Source organism: Scomber japonicus, chromosome 15 (assembly GCF_027409825.1).
Source record: "Scomber japonicus isolate fScoJap1 chromosome 15, fScoJap1.pri, whole genome shotgun sequence".
NCBI classification, from domain to species: domain Eukaryota; kingdom Metazoa; phylum Chordata; class Actinopteri; order Scombriformes; family Scombridae; genus Scomber; species Scomber japonicus.
Window position 1 is genome coordinate 15,796,559 of NC_070592.1, and position 23,507 is coordinate 15,820,065.

The 23,507-nt window shown below is 42.5% G+C and overlaps 1 protein-coding gene across 2 annotated transcripts in view; it reads left to right on the plus strand.

Annotated features, from left to right (window-relative positions):
- The window catches only part of jarid2b (jumonji, AT rich interactive domain 2b), a 105,751-nt gene extending 84,257 nt beyond the window's left edge, over positions 1-21,494 (plus strand). The window contains exons 6-19 of one of the 2 annotated variants that reach the window (XM_053334471.1): positions 3,294-3,538; positions 9,036-10,494; positions 11,744-12,285; positions 14,813-14,905; positions 15,307-15,425; positions 15,598-15,668; positions 15,939-16,053; positions 16,219-16,324; positions 16,457-16,639; positions 17,623-17,753; positions 18,202-18,388; positions 18,544-18,651; positions 18,900-18,963; positions 18,997-21,494. In XM_053334471.1, coding sequence (XP_053190446.1) covers positions 3,294-3,538; positions 9,036-10,494; positions 11,744-12,285; positions 14,813-14,905; positions 15,307-15,425; positions 15,598-15,668; positions 15,939-16,053; positions 16,219-16,324; positions 16,457-16,639; positions 17,623-17,753; positions 18,202-18,388; positions 18,544-18,651; positions 18,900-18,963; positions 18,997-19,184 — 3,611 coding nt within the window. In that variant the 3' untranslated portion in view covers positions 19,185-21,494. Of the gene's footprint in view, positions 1-3,293; positions 3,539-9,035; positions 10,495-11,743; positions 12,286-14,812; positions 14,906-15,306; positions 15,426-15,597; positions 15,669-15,938; positions 16,054-16,218; positions 16,325-16,456; positions 16,640-17,622; positions 17,754-18,201; positions 18,389-18,543; positions 18,652-18,899 lie in introns of both variants that reach the window. The other variant, XM_053334470.1, reaches the window with a different exon arrangement.
- The last annotated feature ends 2,013 nt before the right edge of the window (positions 21,495-23,507 follow it).

Consider the following 23,507-nt stretch of genomic DNA (forward strand, 5'->3'; position numbering starts at 1 on the left):
GGGTAAGTCACATGGGAGAGCAGAGCAGCGCATCGGCTCTTTCCACCCCAATTAACACTTAACTTGCTAAGCCCTAACAAGGTGTTTATGCACGCACTACAACAGCTGGCCTGGGCCCTCGACACACTCACAGACACACACACACACACACACATACTGCAACGTACAGTACAACCCTTGGGGGACATAGACATTTGGATGAATGCACATTCACACACTTCTACACAGCATTTAGGAAATTGTAAGGATGCAATTGAGCCTGTGAGCAAGGACTGGCACACAACAATGATGCAATAAAAACACGGACACTGCAGAAATCTCTCATTTTATCAAGTCATTGAAGAAGAATTGCAATTAAGTAGAAGAATTACACACTTAATATAGAAATGTCTTGGAAACATATGTTATCATCACTGCAGAGGCATTTTTTCCACTAGCAAAGCAAGTTTCAGGGCTCAATATTGAATTAAAATTATTTGACAAAATGTTTTTTTTTTTGTTTTATTTTGCGGTGCATAAGATGAAACGTCCCCCAAAATATTTCTCTCTTGTACTTTTTTCTTTTACAATACCATATTATTTGTTTATACCTTTTGTGTAGTATGGAATCTACTTTTTTATAGAGCAGCAGAGAAACTATTTTAACCTGAAGGCCGTGCCTCCCTGGCAGACTTCGGAGACATACAATCCTTCCGGCCAGGCGTTTCCCTGTGAAACAAGGGCCGGATTTCACAGTTCCTCCTCTCCACCCTCCCCGATTCTCTCTCTCCCTCCCTCCTTTTAGTCTGTAGCATTGCCGCCAGAAAAGTTCAAAAGGTGAACGCTTTGCTCAGCTCTTTCCTCTGTCATCCTCTCAAGTGGAATGTGGAGGAGGAGAGAGACAGCAGAGAGACTGTTGGGATTAAGAGAGGAGAGAGAGAGAGAAAGTCCATAGATTTGCTCACATTGAACTCTTGGAGAACAGTGCATTGCCTTTTGTATTCTTTACCGGCTGTACCTACCCCTAACACAGAAACATGTACTTTTCTCTCATTCTTACATGTGTAGCTGTGGCTTGTAACATAAACTGTGATATATGGAGCACGGACAGTAGGATAGTGAAACCTGTTTGAACAAATCCAGGCTTGTTGTGTGCATGAGGACAGCTTAGTCTCCTGTCTTATCTCATATACCAACACTGTTTGCGAAGCAGCTTGGCGCCTTCAGTGTGATATGCTAAATAAATAGATAAAGGGGAAATAGGCAGATATATTTTGTAGGGGACAATAGAGATGAGGGGGGGTTAAGGACAACGAAACAGATGATTGTGTACATATGTAGGTGTGCACTGTGCACACACATAGTCGAGACTGGGTCAGTGCTCCAGTGTTGAGAGAGAATGTTGATGCTGTGTGCTGGATATCAGACACACACACACACACACACACACACACACACACACACACATGCATACACCCCTCAGTACATTTTGCGGTTTAGATTGGTGTCAAACGTGACACTTTAATATGCAGTGTGGGCCTCTCTCCAGCAGGAGCAGGGTTATATGGGCTCTTAGGGAGGAAGAGGGGAGAGGGCGGGGGCAGCATGGAAACAGAAGGAGAAATAGAATTAGCAAAGGAGAGACAAACATTTTATTCTGGGAGGTACAGAGAGACAGGAAAGGCCCCACATTGTAGCCTATTCATCAATGCTCCGTCTCTGCTTCTCTCTCTCTCTCTCTCTCTCTCTCTCTCTCTCTCTCTCTCACTCTCTCGGCCGTGTGCCATGTTGACATAGCTAAATTAAACAGCTTTTATTGGGCTCTGTTTCTTGCTTAGCTCACTTCTCAAAATGTCAAGATTTCCCTCATTTTTCACTGAGCGAGGGGCCCAAGAGACCTGCAGACGCTCACTTGTGGTTATGAGTGGATACACACATACAGCTTAACACACACACACACTTTTCACAGACAGAAACAGCACTGATGTTCAAAACTGTACACACAGATCGTCTAACAACACAGCCTTGATTTTCAGAGTATGCTCTATGTGTTTGTGTTCCACTTTGTGCCTCCTGTCATTCTTTCTATACATCCTGTTGATATTAAGACTCTGTGAAACTTTAAATTGCCCTATAAAAGCTGAAGAGAGAGCTATTGAATGTGTATGTTAATTGCTCCGCTCCTGTTCGACTTGCTTAGCATCATCCCTGGGGGTTGATGTAGTCCACGTCCATTTTGAACAGGTTCATTGAGATGTAGCATAAAGAAGTTTTCATGCAGCCCTTAAATCATGCATATTTTACTGATTGGGGGCTATATGTTAGCCAAAAGCCTGTCATTCCGATGTTTGCGCGGGCTTTTCCACTTGGTCGTTGTGGTTTGGTGCCAGGGGTTTATAAGCCATTCTACACTACAGGGGTGTATTGAGAGTACACATATTGGCATTGGCATAGGTAGTCGGTAGCCTGAAAAAGCATAGTATATGTCCTGTAAGTGTTTAAGCCTTGATACCTGATAGGAACTTTCCACAGTGACTTGTTTTCTTAGGATAGCTTAATTTTTTATTTGATTCATTTTTGACTTTTTATGCATGTCAGGAATTTATAGTGGGTTAAAGAACGTATTTAACGTGTATAAAATGTGTACATATACCACACAGCTCATTCCTAAATCTCAAGAGTGAATGTTCTGTCCTTATTGCTGCCTTAAGAGTAATAGCTTTTCATGATCTTCATGTTGAAGACATGCCTGTTTCACCTGCCAACTAAACCAGTTAGCTGGTCATTATCATCAACAATGATCACTGGTAAAAAAATAAGTAAAATTAAAAAGTATAATATCACTACCACATTTAGTTTTGTTAAAAAGAAACTTCCACATCAATTTTAGAATGTATTTATTTATTTCTCCACAGGGACCATGTACATCATTATACACTAAAAACATAAATGCAGCCAAGGACTGATTTCCATTGGTAGTCCCTCCTGACAGATGTTACAATTCCTAAAAGAAAAAAAAATTAACTACATTACACATAATATATATGATGCAATTACAATAGATATTCACAACAGTCATAGCGTCACAGTATAAGTCGTCCAGCGACACATTAAAACTAAAAACATTTTTACTAAATTCATTTGGATTTATTTCAAATCTCCTTGAACTGCGGAGCTTGTACAGCTACATTATATACAACAAAGTGAACAGCCATTTGAGGCGAGTAATAGATGTGCCCTTAACATGTATTTGATGCAAACTCATTAATTTAGAATAAAAAACACTCCTCTGTTTGTCTCTTCTCCCCCTCCAGTGTTCAACAACCATGGTAAAGCAGGGACAAGGGAGAGTCCGAGGCCCAAGGCTGGGACTCACGGCAGGGATGCGCCTGCCCCACCACTGCCACCTCCTCCGCCTCCACCTCCACCCCTCCTGAGGGAACGCAGTGAGCGGGCGGAGGCCCGGGAGCATGCTAGGGTGCAGCAGGCCATGGCCAGCGGTCGGGGCTCAGCCAATGGGCTGCCACCAAGGAGAGCTGCTGAGGAGCTTCGCAAGCAGGTATGGCCGAGACAGCTAAGCAATTACAACACAGCAGACATTAGAAAAGATGACAGAACTACATATGCTAAATATCACATAGAAAGGACAGAGAGAGGATGAAAGCTTCCCACTAGAGATGAGGAGAGCTTCATAAATGTGAAGTATTATACCATAATTTCTATGGCTGGTAAATGGTTTGCATTAGTTGTAGTGTAATTTGAGATACCTTGGAATATTCTGTATGAACAGGCTCAATGAGCAGCATGCTTGTTTGGCTGTTAAACCCAGTTATAATCCTCCCCTCTCTTGACTCTTCTCTGCGTTTACCCATTTGCCACATCCTCTTTTTATCTTCCTCTCAATGATTTCTCTTAACTATTCCTGTGCCTAACTCCTTCCTATACTTTGCTTTTATTGATGGTTTCACCTTCTCCCTCACATTCTTAATTGTCTCTCTTTGAGTTTTTTTTGCATTTTCCCTCTCCTCTCCTCTCCTCTCCTCTCCTCTCCTCTCCTCTCCTCTCCTCTCCTCTCCTCTCCTCTCCTCTCCACTCCATCCATTGTGTCTGGTAGAGTAATGATTGTGTTTTGGCCTGCTGCGACTGCATCTATATTTAGTAGTGCTAGCTAGGGGCTGTGAAAGCCTGCCTCCCTCTCTGTGGCACTCAGCAGGTTTCAAGGAACCTCACAAAGTGAAAGAGAAGGAGGAGAAGGGCTAGAGATCGCTTTAGTTAAGAAACAACTGTTTTTATGATCGCATCAGCTGATCAAAAGAAATACTTCATTATTCATCTTTCCAAGCCATTTCCTTTCTTGCCTTTTTCTTTCTGTTCAATGCCAGCTTCTATCTAGTGGTGGTGGTGTTGCTGTTGTAGTAATCGGCTACTGCTGATGCAGACTCAGGCATGTGATTCAGGTTTCTTAAAGTGGCTGGAATTGTCCAGTAAAAACAACAATGAATCTCAATGAGAGTGACTGCCTGCCAAGACAAACTTCAGCCTCACTTACTCACAAGTCTTTGTCCCACGGCTCTTCCTCTACTCCCTCTCTTTCAATTCACTGTTGGCACCCAGCATGATTCTTTTGATGCCTCTCATACTGTGTATTTTGTTTCTCCCCCTGCACTCTGATTACACCTTTCTCTCTTTATATATTCGGCTCTCTCAATGGCTTTCACTCATTTTCTCTTCACGCTCCCACTCTCTGTCTGTGTCTCCATGCTCCTGTGTCAAACAGACGGATCTTGCCCTTGACAACATGGCTCCAATCATTTGGAAGGATTAGGGCTTTTTTTCCCCTTCCTCGCTTTCCCTCCAATTAGCATGAACAGTATGTGTGTTAACCATGTGTGTTCAAGACACACACACACACACTTATACACATGACCAACTGTGAAAATACAGGCTAAGCCATATAAAAGGTTAAGTGATTATGTAGTCGTAAAACGAACTAGGGGTTGTGTGTGTAAAACCGAAGGGTAAAGGCATTATCATAATTCAATTCACCGTGATTCAGTTCTCCCTAATTTAATAGCAGCTTGTATCAACAAAATACACGTGCCATAACGGGACCTTTTTATAAAACAATATGTTTCCATCTATAATTAAATAACAAAAGCAGAGATGTCAGCAAAGCAGCTGCACACGGTAGCAAGCACAGGTGGGGTACGCAGGGCCAAACCATTTAGCCGACTCTGCATCATTTGAAAAAGACTGCACTTTCTTGTTTAGTTGTTTGTCCTTTGTCCTCAGCAGATCCTCAATTAACCTCCCTCATGCTACTACAGCAGGGGAAAAAACTGAATATTAATAATAATTGAACTAACTAACTAAATGACATAATGTGTTTTTTTCTCGTACGTGTGACTATATGTAGATAGGTTTGTAGAGGCTTTCGAATTATATGTAATATTAGTGCCAGACCATAGTGACCTTTCACTAGCTGCTTAAAAGTCAACGTGCCTAGGGCCGCATTGCATCGCACCCTAATAAGATAGCAGAGGGGGAAAGAAGGCTTAAGTCGGATTTATGCCTCGCCAGTCGAGGTGTTCTGGCGGTCGAACCGTAAATGACTCTGGCATCGGGATAGATTTATAGTTCAGCATAAGATTTAACCCATTGAGAGTCATAGCATCAGTGTAACACTTGATGGATGGGTTGTACACTATCGGGCTGTGTCACGCATGATAATATAGTGTATATATCCACAGTAATTGTGTTTACAGTATTTCATTCTCCTGGCAATAGAGACAGTTATAGTGAGGAAATGGCTATGCAAGATCTTTCTATCTTTATTTATTTATTTCTCAAATTGCTCCATGTTTTCTTCACTATTAGGAACCTATTGCATCAGAATCATGGATGGAGAAAACACAGAGTAGGCAAAACTGAACAGTCACATGTCTTGTGGTCCCCATGTGGTATATGTCCTGATATCTGGTTGCATGTCAGCAGCACCAGCGGTATCTTAGGTGGAGCTAGAGCCTCCTCATTGTCCTGACAAAGAAGTATAAACATGACTCTGACTATTTGTGATTAAGAACATGTGTAAAAGTGTTTAAGGAACAGAATAATACACGCAGTCTCCACTACATCTCCCTTCCCTCATTCAGCAGAGCTTTGCAAGGGTTAAACTTTCTCCTGTCTTCCTCTATCCTCTGGCTGGACTTCTCTTGCTGTCTGCCCCCCCCCTTCTTCTTCAGGCTCCTGCAGATGTTGCCTGTTAAAAATCTTCCTGCCAGGCCTCAGCTGGGCTATAGCAACACATGATGTCATCTAGACCCACCTCCATTTCCCTCCCTCCCTTCCTCTCCTTCCCCGGCTCATGTGCGACCGAAATCCACTCCAGTCTCCGGCTGCCTGCCTGTGTGTGTGTGTGTGCGCGTGTGTGTGTGTGTGTTCTATTTTTTCCCTTTGGCTTCATTGTCTGTCTTGTTCTGTTCATCGTCCTTTTCATTTCTATTTGATTTCATTTTGCCAGTGACTATTAGAAGAAGAAAACTTGCATTTTCTTTCTTTCTTTCTTTCTTTCTTTCTTTCTTTCTTTCTTTCTTTCTTTCTACCTTCCTTCCTTCCTTCCTTCCTACCTTCCTTCCTTCCTTCCTACCTTCCTTCCTTCCTACCTTCCTTCCTTCCTTCCTTCCTTCCTTCCTTCCTTCCTTCCTTCCTTCCGTCCCTCCCTCCCTTTCCACCAGACCAAATGATTAAAGAGAGAGAAGTGAGGCAGACTTGCATAGACCCCTGTGAGGAGCAAAGGTCCTCTGAGCCCTCCTGTGGCAGGAGGTGGTCATGGCAGTGTATCTCTGGGATTCAGTGCTTTGTCAGCAAACTGTGGCTGACAGATATGATAGCTGTCTGGACATCTGCTGCTTTAGCAGTTACTATTTAAGTGCCAGTGTAACACAACATAAACTGTAACAGTTGAGTTTCTATTGAAATGGCTCATAAAACATTAGATATAAATCAGTTTGAATTTGTGAGATTATGTGTCAGATTAGAAGGCAACATTAGGATTGTTTAGGCGACGCCTGCTGAGTCTTCATTTATCCACTTATACTGTTGCTGCATTCTCTCCTCTCCTCTCCTCTCCTCAGCCCTTCTCAATGCCATGTTTTTCCTCCCTCTCTCCCTGTCACCCTGTGTTTTTCCATTGTGAGCAGGAGCGTGTGTGTGTATGTGTGTCAGGGGAATGATTGACGGAGGTAGGGTTAGGTTTCAGTCCCCCCTTATCTTTTAATGGCCTGGTCTTTGTGTCGGCCCCCCACCACCTGAGACGAACACAATACAATACATGCGCACGCGCACACACACACATAGACACACAAGTGTGACACGAGAGCCCTTCAAAGGCAAACCTGTCAATGGGCCGGCTGTCACCTCCCTCCTGTGGCGCCCCGGCTGTGATTGATAACTCCATCTCTCCCATCCTCCCTCCTTTCTTGCTTCTGTGTTTCACTTCCAGCTGGTCCTGGCAGAAAGACACACAGATACTGTAGATATATGGCAGTGGAAAAAAAGGATTATAGATCCCAATTTTAATCTGTTTTCTAGTGAAGAATCTATGAAGTTTTGCATTAAAAAGGGTCTTCTGTCCCTACTTTACATGCAGAATTAAGAAAATGTGCTTTGTTTGAAAATATTTTATAGAATATAACCAAACATGATAGGATGGAATGTACCCTTTATGTTGATGCACCTAGAGCAACTTGAACTCCACCTCAAACCCAATCAAATATTATATTGGTCTGTAACTTTACAAGATCTGCTGACTCTCTGTATGCCTTTCTCACACTCTCACACACACCAGAAGAAAAGAGAATGAGAAACTCCTGGCAGCACGGAAAGTGGGCCATGAAAACAACATGGAGGCGAGGTGGGAGAGAAAGTGGATATTCTTAGAAATGCGTGCAGGGGAAATAAGAGTGGAAGAAAAGAAAAGCTGGGATTGAAGTGATGGCAAGTAAAGAGAATAAAAAGGGAGACTGGAAAAGACCAGGCCTAAAACAGAAAGAGAGACACAATGTAGTTTTAAAACAATGGGTTTTAACATGTACTGGACCTATGGTAAAGCTCATTCCACTTAGGGAGAGGGTGACCATGTTTCTTCCCACAGCTGCAGCCAGCGAGCCAGCCATGGAACCAGGCAGCACTGTACTAAACCTCTGATGTACAGCTGGGGGCCTCAAAGACTAAACACACACATTTATGTGCACATACACACTCACTTGCTCTCTTTCTCTATCTCGCCCACATGCACACATATAAACACACACGCAGGACTTTTATTCATAGCACAAAAATTGAATTATAGTATTTAAGGAAACCCATAGCAAATAAAAGGTTGTTTTTATGTGCCTGGATGGGATTTTATTCCATCCCAGTGACCCCACCTCCTACCTCATACTGTCCAGCCATCTGCTTGTGGAAAGCATGGAGCCATCCTTTCCTTCTTTCCTTCTCATGTCTAGCATCTCTTTTTTTCTGCCCCTTCTAAATAGTTTTTAATCTCGGGGTGTTGTGGTTTTGGTATGCATGTATCCTTTTCTAAATCTCAGCCTTTGTGTTGACAGCAGTTTGAGCTGCACTTCTGTGTTTGAAAATAATTTCAACAGTTGATCTCTAATGAATAGCGTAGGTTTCCACAAATAGCTTTGGTCTGACCGGCCAAATGTTTTACCGCAGAGCTAGCATCTGAATGTTTGGCTTATTCATTGTGGAGTGTGGGTGCATCCACGCATGTACAGTCTCTTGTTGTCTATGAATATAGAATTTCATCTGTATGTGGATACATTTTCAGAAATGCGCATTTCAGATGAAGTTGCTGCAGTAATACTTTACTTCACATGTATCTCACCTAATCTTCAACACTCAGATTGGACATTTCAGGACTCTTACAGAGATTAAACCATTTTCCCCATGCTATTGCATATACATTACTTGAGTGATTCAAAGCATTGTGGTTAAAATCTTGATGTATTTCTAATATGACTCCAATTCACTCTTTCTGTTGACCTCAGGTCACTAAAGTGAACGGGCTGACGCGGGCGGGCTCGGCACAAGCTGTCAGTGGGGCCAAGAAGAGCCGCGACTTCCGATTGCCGTCCAAAACTGTGAAGAAGTACACAGCCACCGTGTCCAAGGGTCATGTCACCTACACCAAAGCCAAACAGAAAGAACTAGGCAAGAAAACCAAACTCAGCAGCAGCAACAAACACAACAGCTCCGCTTCGGCATCATCGTCAGCGAACAATCACAATCAGCACAGCCAGCCAGCAGCCAGCAATGGGCTGGCCAACTCAGGAAAAGCAGTGGCACCAGCCCACCACAGCAATGCAAAAACCCGCAAACAGGTGCTACTATCCAATGGGCTGCACAATGTTGGCGTCCGCCTCAATGGCAGGCTAAATGGGCAGCGGCATAATACCCTGGCCAAGGAGGACGGGCAGAGACAGTGCCAGCAGGGCCAGGGGGAGTGCCCTGGTCGAGAGGGACTGCGTAACTCCAAGCGGCGTCTGGAGGTGGTGCTGAACTCAGTGGGGATAGGGGGTGTTGAGCAGAGGGCCAAAACCCCTGGCACTGAGGCCAAGAAGGCCAAGATTCAATCCACGCCTCTGGAGACACGCAGCAGCAGCAAGAAGGTAGCCAATCAAGAAAAATCTGCCACACAAACCACCACCCCTACCACTCCAGTTTCTAATGGACATGTATCAGAAACACCCTCTTCTCCCACACAAACCCCGCCTGCTACCCCAATTCCACCTCCTACTCCCCCTCCTCAACGAACCCCGCCTTCTTCTATACCAGCAGCCAATGTGGAGCCGGTGAACCAGCGACCTAAGCGGGCATCAGCTGGCAAGCTGATGTTGATTCGACAAGCACAGCAGCAGCAGAGCAGGTCTCACAGTCGGAGCTCCAGCTCATCCTCCCCTTCATCAGGCCAGAATCACCCACAGATCCCAAGTCGTGCAAGCACTACCTCAGACCCCCAACAAACCTCTGTATCCTCCTCCACCACCACATCCTCTCTGCTTACTTCCACGAACAGCCCCGGACAGCTCAAACCAGCAGCATTGCGGCCCGCTGACCGTGACAAAGAGTGGGAACGTGAGAAAGAGATGTTTCGCCAGAAGGAACGCGAGCAGGAGAAGGAGTGGGACTCGCAGCGGAGCAGGCCAGAGGGCTGGACAGCGCTGGCTGAAGTCCCCATCTTTCGGCCAATGCCGCGGGAGTTCCAGGACCCCCTGGTGTACTTGGATGCGGTGAGGGAACAGGCCGAATGGACTGGCATGTGCTGTGTGGTACCACCACAAGACTGGCGGCCAGAGTGCAAGCTGAGCGAGGAGATGCGTTTTGTTACACAAGCGCAGAGGGTCCACATGCTGGGACGGCGCTGGGGCCCCAATGTGCAGCGGCTGGCCTGCATCCGGAAGCACCTCAAATCTCAGGGCATTACCATGGATGAGCCACCTGTCATTGGTAAGTGAGCCAGACACATGTATGTGAATGCATGCAAAGCTACTTAATCAACAGAACAGAACACCCGAAGCATTAAGAACCCAGTTATGCCATTTTAAATTGAGGCCTCCTCTCAATCTTTACATTTTACACTCAGGCCCCTACACTTGTGGTTGTTTCTCTTTCACAGCTTTTGTTGAATATAAAGATGAGCAAGTCATAAATTAGATAATGTAGATCCAAAGAAAATCATGTACAATCACAAAAAGCAGGTGTTAACCCTCTCCCAACAAAAGCAGCCAGTAAGCAAGCCACCACAAATATTGCTATTTCCATTGCTATCAGCGGTGCTCTGAAAGCTTCAGTGGCATTTCACCTGATTTTATCTCCTCGTTTATAGATGACAATAACAATGTGGACCAGCTCAGCAAGGGGCCTGACGGGCCACGAAAACAATATTTTCCCCAGATTGCCCTGTCACCTTCCATTTCTCACTATGACATTAGCACTCTATGAGCCTTTAAACAGCTGCAGCCCAGTCAGAAACTGTGCATGTGAATATGTATGCATCCAAATGCATGTGTGTGTTTGTTTAATTTAGATGGTTTTTCACTGGTTTATATTGAGTGTGTACTTTTTACAGCTGTATTCAGATCAGCAGAGTTCAAGTACAGTTGCTATGCGGCTGTTAGCCAGAGAGACCTGGCAGTCAGTGACCCACAGTGAAGTGGCTTTAGCCAGCCAGGATGTTCTTGTTCCAATTGACTTCCCTTACTGTGCCCAGCAGATCAGTTCTACATTAACAGTAATTTGTGTCCCTGTTTGGCACAATGAGGGGCTCAGATGATTTTGAAAGTCGATAGCTCAATTGGCTGTTTGAAATAAAATGAACTGGGTTGGAGGAAATGGCATGTACAGCCAAGGGAGCACATGCTCCAAGATGACCATTTCTCTGTATACATGTATGTTACTGAAAACCTTTGATTAATTTTAATGTTCAATGGACATTTTGAATTGTCAAAGCAGGAAAAGCACAGGTGTAAACTCAGGTCCATTAGGGTTAGGGTTAGCCATGTCAGCGAGTAAACATACACAGTACCCGAGCCTGTGTGGAATGCTGCCATCATTAATGTTAATTCAACATGTATTTTTCCTGCTTTCACAAAATGTCTGTTGTGTAACAGGTCTATAAGACAATTTTATACCTAATAACTGTGAGCCCACTCATCATTCTCTCTCTGAATTAACTTTGTTCTTCTGTTCCATGCAGGTGGCTGTGAAGTGGACCTGGCACGTTTTTTCCAGCTCATCAATGACATGGGCGGCATGCAGCAGGTGATGGACCTGAAGAAGTGGACCAAGCTGGCCGACCTTTTGCGCATCCCCAAGTCAGCACAGGACCGGCTGGCCAAGCTACAGGAGGCATACCTCCAGTATGTGCTCTCCTATGACTCGCTCAGCTCTGAGGAGCGCATCCGACTGCATGCCGAGGTGCTGCAGGAGAAAAAGCAGCTAGAGTCGCGCCGGGGACCTTTGGAGGGTCTTTTGGACTCCTTAGCACCAAGCGCGCTGGTGCTGCCACGCTATGAGCCCAAGAATGGGCTTGTAGGTGGTGTGGTGGGAGGGGCAACAGGGAACCACCGCACCAATGGAGTGTATCACCATCTGAAGGAGCTGAAAGCTCGGGTCAAAGCGGGCCGGCGCCAGCTCTTCCCTCAGGTAAAACAACGCAAAGAGGACAGGCAGCATGGAGAGGAGCAGGAGGAGGAGGACAGGGGTATTCTCGGTGACCAGCACAAATGTATTTACAAGGTGAGGATTAAGAAGACATTTGCTTTTCCTTTCATACATTTGAAGCATACAGATATGAGGCACATAAGTGTATCTTTTGTTTTTGTTCTCACTGTTTTCTCTTAAATTTTTCAAAAATAGGTTTTATGATTGTTAAACTTTACAGGCTATGAACAACTGTCAACTCATATTGACTTCTACTTCTACAGCTATGAGGTTTAACAGTTAACTAAATTTGTGCCAACGGTATTACTAAAGCATGGAAACTTCCTTTTTCACTTTGTTTTAATGACAGTATTGAAGAAGGGATTTTCATTAGCAGTCATTTAACTTAATTCAAACTACAACACAGCAAACCTTTAATTCACCAGATCTGATCAACTATCATCATCTATGAAAGATGGTTTGGTCTAGTTCGAGTTGATTTAGCTGTTTGTGTGTGTTAATGTGCTGGCAGTATTAATCATATGCACATTGTCTTGTTTACATGGCAAATGCCAGCGTTATGTAGATTATTGGAGTTTTCAAATGCCCCATTAATATAAAGCTATATGTCTGCCAGCTTTTTACTATCTGAATAAAAACAAATGTCACACAACAGTTTTACAGTGTCACACGAAGTATACAGTCTACACCCTTTATAGTAACACTACTAAAGTTGGAGTGTGTGTCTGTGGCACTTAAGTGACAAAATATGTGCCCTATTTGCATAAGGAGCTAAGCTGTGCTGGTGACTGTTTCTCTCTCAGTGAGAATGTTTCTGTGGTGTTAACTGCAAGGGAAGATGTTAATGCCTGGGAATTCTTATTTAGTGTTTTTGGTAACATTATCATGCTGTTAAGTCTCATAGTTTGTGGTGTAGGAAAGAAAACAGAAGAGGTTTGCACAATTGTTTACATGCAGTGATACTTCAGTATGTCACGCAGTTGTATTGCAAAGGCCTGTTTTTGGTGGGAGAGTGAAGGACAGCAGTTTTTGTTCATTGCACGTTTTGTGGTTTTGCTGAATGTTTCTGTGCAGCTGTGTGTGGTAAAGGTGGTTAGTAGATTTGCGTGTGAGTGTATGTGTGTGTGTGCACTCATACACGAGGTGCACTCCCACCTCTTCAGCCCGCTGGCAGCTGTGTTGATTCTGGCTGGCTGAAATGTAGGTCAGAGAGAAGACAGCCCCCAAACCAACTCGTGTCCCACCCCCTTCAAACCCCGCCTCCCCCAGCCCTGTCCGCTCTCTCATACCCTTTAATCCACATGTCTCCTCTCCTTCAGCCCCATGTCCTTGCTCTTAGCTATTTCCTTATATCCTCAGTCCTCTCCCTTGCTCTCTCCTTAACCATTCCCCCCCCATACAACAATGCCAGTCTACACCAGCCTTTAAACAGGCGAGCCACATGTGCGAATACATACACACCTCACATAAGATGTATGCAAAAAACGTTCTACTCTACTTTCTGCAAAAGCTTACATTCACATTATTTTTGTGCCACAACGTCCTGAAGGGTCGATGTTTTAATTGTTTCTTTAATTAACAACAAATAACTTTATTTCTGTGTTGGCTCTGTCTCACTCTGCACAATACTCCACCCAAATCTGGATTCCATTTGATCCCCCCCACTCTCCCCTCCAAGTTCCTTTGGTAACTAAATCCCTCTACACTACCTCCCTCTGAAGAGCAGATATATTGTCAACAGACCTGACCTAGTACAATCCAAAGACTTGGGAATTGTACAGTAGAAGTACCATTCCAGGTAGTGACAAGTGAATGGCTGTCACCATCCTGACAGGACAGGCTTGTCTAAAAATGACCCATCACTTTCCTCTACAGCTTAGATTTGAATGCATTTTTCACAAGAGTGGCCCCCCAACAGGAGGTTATATTACATTATTTCAAGAGAACAAAGTGCATGTCAAGGGTATAATTAGCCCTAATTATACCAGGAAAGGCTCGGATAAGTGCTGCTGCTGACTGGCCCAAAGAACGTCTTGTCAGTACTAGGTTACTTGTACGCTGTATTATTTAACTGCATTATTTTACAACCCTGTCACTTTTGTATACAATAGTATAAAAAGTTTTAACAAGGTCAGTCACTATGTAAAAACATCTGGACACCTAAGAAGGAAAAAAGAATAGACAAACTGTCACTGTGAGCATGAAGAATCCGTGAGGTCATCTTTCAGCACAAACCGTACAACTCCAGATGTACAGCAGATTTATGGTCACCTTCAAAGCTGCTATGTAGCAGGAGTGTCCAGGGGGAAGAGGGTCAAGTCCAGGGGAAATGTATAGAGGAGGCACAGAGTTGACGCCTGATACTGTAGAAACGTATATACACAAACAACTGATACATTTGTCTGTGCACATACATGCATTCTTTTGACCATATGCTTTCACTCTGGCTTCTTGACTCAAACATGTGTTAGGAAAGAGGATTCCCTTTTTTCCATGGCCGAAGATCATAATTATGTGGATTAGGGTCTGTTGTTGTTTCTTGTTCCCCTTGGACTCGTTCAGCATGCCGTGACTCATGATGTTAAATGTGTCTTTGTTGCAGGGGAAATCGGTGTCTTTGACGAACTTCTTTAGGATAGCCCGGAACACCATGACCATGTGCTTTAACAAGGAACCGGGGGCTGCTGAGGTGGAGGTTAGTATGCTCACATTTCAATTAAACAACTACTAGAGCATCATACTAGCTGAATGATTATAGCACGTCTGGCAAGGGATGTTGTTGCATTTCAAGTCCACCTCTCTCTCCCCTTGTTTCATGCCAGAGTCTTCACCAATAAAGGCAAAAAACATGACAAAAAGCCCCAACTCATAATAAATGTTAACCGCACTGTCAACAACAGCTCCTTGTAGCTTGTCTGAGACATACCTTATGTAAACCTTAGATATTAGAAAATCACCACAAACCGTTTTCCTGTTCCACGTCTAGCAACCTTTGTTCAGTTAGCTGATGACTGCACCACTCACCTGAAACCTTTTTTCATGCATTCTTCCACTGATCAGTCGGTCTATTTTTTTCTTCTTTTTTTTCTCTTGCAGCAAGAGTACTGGAGGATTGTGGAACAGAGAGACAGCCACGTGGCAGTGCATTGTGGGAAGGTGGACACCAGTACACATGGGAGTGGTTTCCCCACAGGAAAGTCAGAGCCATTTTCAAAGTAAGTACTTAATAGACCTTTATGCCTCACTCACTTATTTGGACAAAATGTTCTACCTGCACTGTGAGCCTGGGCAGGCAAACTGAAAGAGAAAATGTCATGGAGTTTCTCTTGGACTATATCATCTTTAGTATACCCTAGAAATGACCCTCTCCTATTCTCATTTCCTCAGACATGGATGGAACCTCACTGTCCTCCCCAATAACTCTGGATCCATTCTGAGGCATCTGGGTGCTGTGCCTGGTAAAGACACCTTTTAGATCTCATCTGTGCATATGTAAATTCAGTTTTCTACACAAAAGACTGTAGATGCTTAATGTAGAAAGTGTTCTTCACCTCTGTAAAGGCAAGATCCATAAATCACAATAATGCTCACACTGGATGCATTTGACCTTTGACTTGTCGCATTCCAAAAGAAAATAAAATCTATTCCAATGTTTCCTGTGGATCATCTGCTGCTAGTAATGGCCTTTGTCTTCTTTCTTTCACTTCAAATCTTTTCTAATTCCACAGGGGTGACCATTCCCTGGCTAAACATTGGCATGGTCTTTTCTACCTCATGCTGGTCTCGAGACCAAAATCGCCTTCCATATATTGATTACTTACACACTGGTGCTGATTGCATTTGGTAAGTATGATCTAATTCTGGCATTGTCCCACAAATTCTGATGTAAATACTTAAATTTATTTTAAATTAGCTGTTGAACCAATTTTAAACGACAACAAACACACTTATACGAATAAATTAGAGCTTGTGTGTTCATGTCTCTGTGTGTGTGTGTTTCACCTATAGGTATTCTATCCCTGCTGAGGAGAAGGCTAAGCTGGACAAGGTGGTCCATACACTGCTTCAGGCCAATGGCACCCCAGGACTAGAAATGTTGGAGAAGAACATAATGGTTAGTGTGTCCTCTGACTATGCTTTGCAAATTGAAATATCATTGCATATATCACATTACTCTCTTCCACTACCTTCTGGAACCAAAAATGTACAGTTACAGAAATGCAACATCTTTTTTTGTCTTTTGTAGATCTCTCCAGAGGTGCTGTGCCGCGAAGGCATCAAGGTTCACCGCACAGTCCAACAGAGCGGCCAGTTCGTGGTCTGCTTCCCTGGTGCCTTTGTTGCTAAAGTGTGCTGTGGCTACTGCGTGTCAGAAACAGTGCACTTTGCCACACCGCACTGGATGAACCTGGGTTATCAGGCTGCAAAGGTCAGCATATGAGTCAGGGTGGGCAGGTTGTGGTGAATTAATAATGGTACATAATGTGCAGTAAGGGATACAGATATTTTCTTAATATAACGTATACAATCAAAATGGCTTTTTAGGGCTCTGTGGAATTAATATTTTGCTTATGCATTACTGATTTTACAGCTGTTCATTCTGTTTTATTCCTGCTTTGTAATGCCTCACAACACTGGCCCCCTGTGGACAGAGGCAGATAAAACTCTGATTTATTAATAGTTGATTATGAGAACTGCATAGGTAAATGAATGTGAAATAGGTAAAGTATCTTTGGAGCTCAAGCTTGATTCTCTAATCAGCCAGTGTGTTGAACTTTAAGGAGTAATTATAGCTGTAAATCTCCTCAGGGGTTGTGTTTAGATTTTAGATTAGATTTTTAGTGATCATGAGTAAGACTTTAGAGCACAAGACCTCATTATAGCTGTAATAGCAGAGAAGAAAATGTTCCTTTCTGTCATTACGGGCATTACAATGATGGAAATACATATACCTTCAGCAATACCATCACATGCTTAATGACAGCAAAGATTGCCCTCAAGGGTAATATGGCATTCATACAATGCACTGTCTTGAGGTACAATGACTGAGGAAAAAATCTTTTAAATGGTGAATATTTTTTTAGTTTAGAGGCCAAGAAATATTGATTTGAGTGTGCAGTCCCTCATTACGAATCCAGTCTTACACACAGAAGAACAGCAGCAGCCTTGTTGGAGCGAATTGTTCAACTTACTTTACTCTTACCAAACCTTGTACACTTATCCATAACTGATGTATGTAAACAAAGAGATAGGCTGGGACTAAATTAGTTTCATAAATGACTGAGAAGATAAGATAGAATAGAATAGATAGAATAGAAAAGATATTTTAAATATATTCTTTTTTTTTGGTTTTTAAAAAGTAAGATGTAAATGATTTAATTAGACTTTTGTATGTGTTGTTTGTTTCTGCAGGACCTGAAATGTCGTCGTATAGCCAAACCCTTCTCCATGGAGAAGCTACTGTACCAGATCGCCACAGCCGAGTCCAAGAGGGACAATGGCCTTCTCCTCACCACCATCTCCGCCCTTCTCAAAGACCTCAGGTAGGGTGCAGTAGACACACACTCACTACACAATTACCTAACAACCACACTGAAGCTATTAATCCAGTTTTATTAGCAATCACCATGTAATGTCAACTATAGTATGTTGCTTTATTAGCATGATCAAAGATGTGCACTTCAGACGGTAGTTGTTTCCATAGAGGCTTTTTGAAGAGCATGCCTTATTTTTCTTTAAATCAGCTAAATGAAGGTGCTTGGTTGTTAGCTTTTTTTGTTCAGTTTTTGTTGCACTGTAAATCACAGGAAAATTGGTGGTCTAGCATAATACTGTTATTTTGAAATACAGAATTTAATTAGCATATATAATGTTTTAAAATACTGTTCTATTATTTTAAATTGTGCACCTGAAGCACAACATTCATATTCTCTGGTCCATTTGTGTATGTCTGAATTTTGATCTTAATGATGGTTATTCTCTGCAAAACAGGAACATAGAGATGCGTCAACGGCAGGAACTTTACAAGGCGGGTCTGCACTCCACTGCCCGATACGGCACCCATGATGGCAGCCTGGGGCCTGGTGAGGGACGCAAGAAGCCCCGCGGCAAATGGCTGGCACTGGAGTCCTCAGAGAGACGCTGTCAGATCTGTCAGCATCTCTGCTACTTGTCCATGGTGAGAGCAGTTTAGCACAATATTACTTTTAAGATATGAGGACATTCAGTATTTTCCCAAATGCTTTGGATACATTTTGATACTTCAGCAGTAAGAGTATCTGGTTTCTACAATAATGTGTCTGTCTTGGCTTGTGTGTGTGTGTGTGTGTGCAGGTGGTTCAGGAGACTGACAATGTGGTCTTCTGTCTGGAGTGTGCCCTGCGCTATGTGGAGAAGCACAAGTCCTGCAGAGGCCTTAAGATGATGTACCGATATGATGAGGTGAGCTGCAGCTGTTACTGCTGATTCAGTTCTCTCTCCATCCAGATGGGGGAGACATCAGCCAGGTTGACACTGCTCCAGGAAGTACATTATTCACTATGACGGTGCTCATGTTCTGTACTTTCTTGTGCCAGTGCAGTATTTCCTTTTGTGAGTCAGTTATTGATGAAATAAAGGTTTGTGCAGTGAAAGATTTATTATTGTTTAAATGGTAAAATTTTTGATCTCTTTTTTTCTTCACCAATCAGGAACAAATCAACAGTTTGGTGAACCAGGTGTGTGGCCGGGCCATGTTAAAGAGTGGTGGCGGTGGTGCGGTCGTTGTTGGAGGAGGAGGAGGAGTAGGCGTAGGCGTAGGCGGCGGAGGAGGAGGAGGAGGAGGAGGAGGAGGAGGGGGAGGGGACCCCTGCCATGCCCTCACCCCTGCCAAAGCATCGCCGGCCAAGCGAGGTCCTCGAAAGCGGGCCACTGTTGAGGTGTCCCTGGCACGCCTGTCCTCCAGCCACATCCCCAAGGCTGCGGCTGTGTCCTGAGGGGACGCCTCTACATCGCCACCCTGTGCGCTGTGCCCATATCCCACCCCAATCCTCCCAAACTCCCTTGTTTTTTTTGTTTTTTTACATTAAGCAGGATCATCAATCCCTCCTCCACCACCCCATATTTAAGATCTGTTGTTTTTTTAGCTTTGAAAATCCCCTCACCTGACCTCAACCCCCCCCCCCAAAAAAGATATTCACCTCCCCCCTTAGAATGACAGGCTTGTTTTATAAAAAAGAAAAAAAACAAAAGCAAGATGTCTTTTTTGCACTAGTGTGAAAGAAGAATTTGTTTTTATTCTTGGATGATTTTAGAATCCCCCTGTCCCCCTCTTTATGTCGCCCTTTACAACTTTACAAGCATTACAAGTTCACAAGAAGACTTGATGGGCCCTGTTGTACTCTTACCCCCACCCCACAATCTTCCCTTAACTGAAATGGGTTACATTTGTTACCTTTTTCTTGCATCACTTTTTCCTGCCCTCATGTCGCCCCTGAGACTGAACCCCATCCTTTCTCATCACGCGTCACTCAACTGTGAACATGGGACGAATGAAAAGGCGACCTTTTTTTTTTCTCCCCATTTTTCTGAAATGAAAATGACATCAAGTAGTTACCCAAAGTTTCCCTCTCTCCTTGGTTTGAGGAAGAGGGGTTATTTTTATTGATTTATTGAATTTATTATTTCTTGATGCAGCTGCATTGTTTTTTTGTTTTTGTTTTTAAGGGGGGGGGGTGTATTGGCGACGCGAGGTAAAAACTTGAAAGACAGACGATGTTGGTTTATTGTTGGTTAGCTATGTTTTTTCAACATCTATTTTGAATTTTAGCTTTGTTTTTTGCTAGGTTTTTTGCGAGAAGTCTTCTATGTAATTTTTTTTTGTCATTGTGGATGTTTCTGTTCATTGGTGGATGTGAGAGGGGGCAGAGCTACAGCTGCTTGATCTGCGAAAGTTCACCGCTCACCTCACTTCCTGGTAGTATGGAGGGATTCCTCTTTCGCTAGCAAGTGAAAACTGTGCCTGATACTTAGCGAGGAGATCCATTTTATTGGTGCTGTTGGTTATAATTACTGTATAACAACACAAATTAAAATCTGGGGGTTAGTGCTTGCTTTCTGCTAACAGCTAGCTTGCGCAACCCCCACCCCACAGGGCAGAAAGGCTTTCAGGCTTTTCTGGTTCTAGATGTGCAATCGTGTTAACATTCCATTCTTCCAGTCCTCTTGTTTCATCTGTACCAGTAAACATTAATTATTATATTATATTATTATTATTATTTTGTGTTTTTTACTTATGTTGAACTGATGTGTTATCTCAAGTAGAGCCACTAGTCAAAGAGTGTAAAATGTGAAATATCAAATCCAAGTTTTTTGTTTTGTTTTTCTTTTATTGTCTTTTGTTTTTTTGGCTTTTGCATTTTTTCCCTTTTTGCAGATATATCATGAGTGATTTTTTTTTTTTTTTTTTTTTTAGAGAGGAAAAACTCCAACACAAACAAAACATCAACTTTTTGTACATAATCCTGTAAATTTCTTTAAATACTTGAGCCTTTTTCTGGGGTTAAGGAGAACGGAAGGAAGGAATAGAAGAGAAGAGAAAAAGTTCCAGAGGAGAGTGCTTGATGAAGAAAAAGCCTTACATTTCCCTTTCTTCATCTGTGTGAGTTTCATGCTTACAGGGTTGCTCTGGTAAACATGTATAAAAATTTTAAGTGCTGCTTATATCACTAAGAAAGAAGATATTGAGTAGCCCACGACTGCCCCCCAACCTAGTTTTGTTTGTTTAGCTTTACTTTTTTAAAGAAAAGGGAAAAAAAAGATATGTTCACAAAAAAAAAAAAATGGGTTTTTACATTTTCATTACTGAAAATTCAACAAAAATGTAGTAGCTACTCATGTTGCACTGAGCTTGCCAGTGGTGACTGTCAAGGAAAAATCCTATAATCCAGTTTGTTGGTTGTCGTCCCTCGCAGAAGACTGAACTGTTTTAGGACTATTTAATGAAATACCAAGTCGGGTGTTTTCAACATTAAAAAAAATGTGGTTGTCAAGTTTTTATGGCCTTACAATATATTTTATTCTGATGGGATTTTTATTTTGTTTTTCAGTTCATTTTTTTGTGTGTTTGTTTCTTCCATTTTCTACAGTATAAACTACTTGCTCACAGTGGGGTCTCCGGTGACTTAATTTATTAGTGCCGCATCTCGGCCTTTCCCTCCATTCGGAAAGAGAGTCTCATGTTGGTTATATTGACAGTTTTTTACTTTTGCAGTTTGTACTTAAGGTTTAATAAAAACTTACCGACAATTCACTGTCATTTCTTTCCAACTTGCTCGTGTCCCTCTTTGTGTGCAGAGTTTTTCACTTTGAGTGCAAGAAAAAAAAAAGTTTTGAACAGCGTCAGAATCTTGATTTAAATTTATCTTCTAGCAAATTTTCTCATTTAACTTGTCTTTTGTTTAATTGAAACTACTTTCTTCTAAACAAGTAGTCTGAATTTAAAACTGTTGACAGTGATTGTTTCTGAAAAGACAAAGTAGTGTGAAGTGAACATTCTCTTCCCCTTCATTGTGTTAGGATGGAGGAGAAAATCCTATAGATGTTTTAAGACCAGGTCAAATAAAACCAAAACAATCTGCATTGCTATATAGATACTACTAGAGATATATGAGATGGTTTTTACTGTAATTTGGGTGAAGTGACCCTTTTATAACAATATAAATGTCGAGACACTGCAGTGAGAGAATTATTGTCCGTTGGCAAACATTACAAACAGGTGTTACCATGACATTACCAAGCTCCACAGTAAACTGCAGTATTAGGTGTGAGATATACTACGAGTGCACTAATGCTCATTAAACATGGAGCTTATTGCTCTATTCACACACCATGCAATGTGCATGCTAACTGCTGGAGGACCCTGCAGTTCTTCATAACCTTAATTAAAGTGCACTGGAATCACTGTCACGCATCAACACTGGCTGTTTAGTATTCACAATAACAACACATTCACGCTCGCCTTCAAATGTCATTTACTCTCAGTGTAACACTAGTATTGCTTTTACTTAGTTTTCAGTTAAAAACATTTAACTGCAATAACAGATATATACATCATTAAAATAAAACCTCTCCTGCAGAGTACTCTCCACTCACTTATCCAATTCCTCACTGTTTCTGCTTTCTATTAGCCAAGAGCTCGGGCAGGCTTGTAAATCAAAAGTGAACACACAGAGACTGTTAACATGCTCAAATGCTAACTCCTGCTCACATTTCATTCTTTAACTTGCTTCTGAAATGCTTAGATGAAAATGTACCAATGGTGGGGGGTGAAACATTTATTACCAACAAGTCAGAAATTGTAGGCAGGGGAAAAGAAAGGAAGGAGGAATGCTGTCACATCGCACAAATGTCAACATTTCTGTACAAAAAAATCTGGATGCGGTTAAACCTTCCGGGTGTTGTCCAGTGCATAGCACACAGTTCAAACAGGGATTTGGTCCTTGTTCAAAAGGAGGAGGAGTTTACCCCAGTGTTATTGGTCAAAGGAATGGCAAAGGGTTAACCTCCTGTGTATGTATGTGTGTGTGTGTGGTAAATCAGTGGTATCCTGATACCTGAAGTCCACCAGTCTGTCAGCTATACAGTAGGCTACTATGTGGTAAATGACCCACTGCCAAATGACTGCCAGTATTCAGTCAAGTTTATCGAAATCAATGGCACAAAAATATTATCTAAATACTTGTTGATATCCAGTATTGTAGAATCTAGCTCAAAGACAAGTTAAAAGAATGCAACAAACTTTTGGGGTTCAGCTAATCCATTAACTAATGACAAATTCATCCATGTGCTCCTTGCAGATCATTTATCTAAATGCTCAGTGCTAATGCTAAAGCATTTGCTTTGTTTAAGGCAGTTTACCCATGAAAAAAACAACTTTCTCACTTACCCCCAATGGTATCTAACCATGTAGGCAGTTTTGATTATATTAGCCCATATTTTGAGAAATTAAAGAAATACTGTCATTTCTGTTACAACTGTTGACAGAGGTGTTTGTGGATTATCCAGTAAAACCAGGACATTTCTTCTGCAAAAACAAGTTGCTGTTTAAGTTTTTTCTCAACGCTTTAAGCACTCACAACTACTCTGTAAACTTCCATTACGCTGATGTAGCAGGAACTCTGAGGACAGATATGAAGAAACCTGGGCTGATAAAACCAAAGCTATCCAAATAGGTAGTGAGAAAACCTGATTTTTTCATAATTTGGGTGAACTGACCCTTTAAGTGATCATTGACACAAAACATTAACAAAGTCCAAACA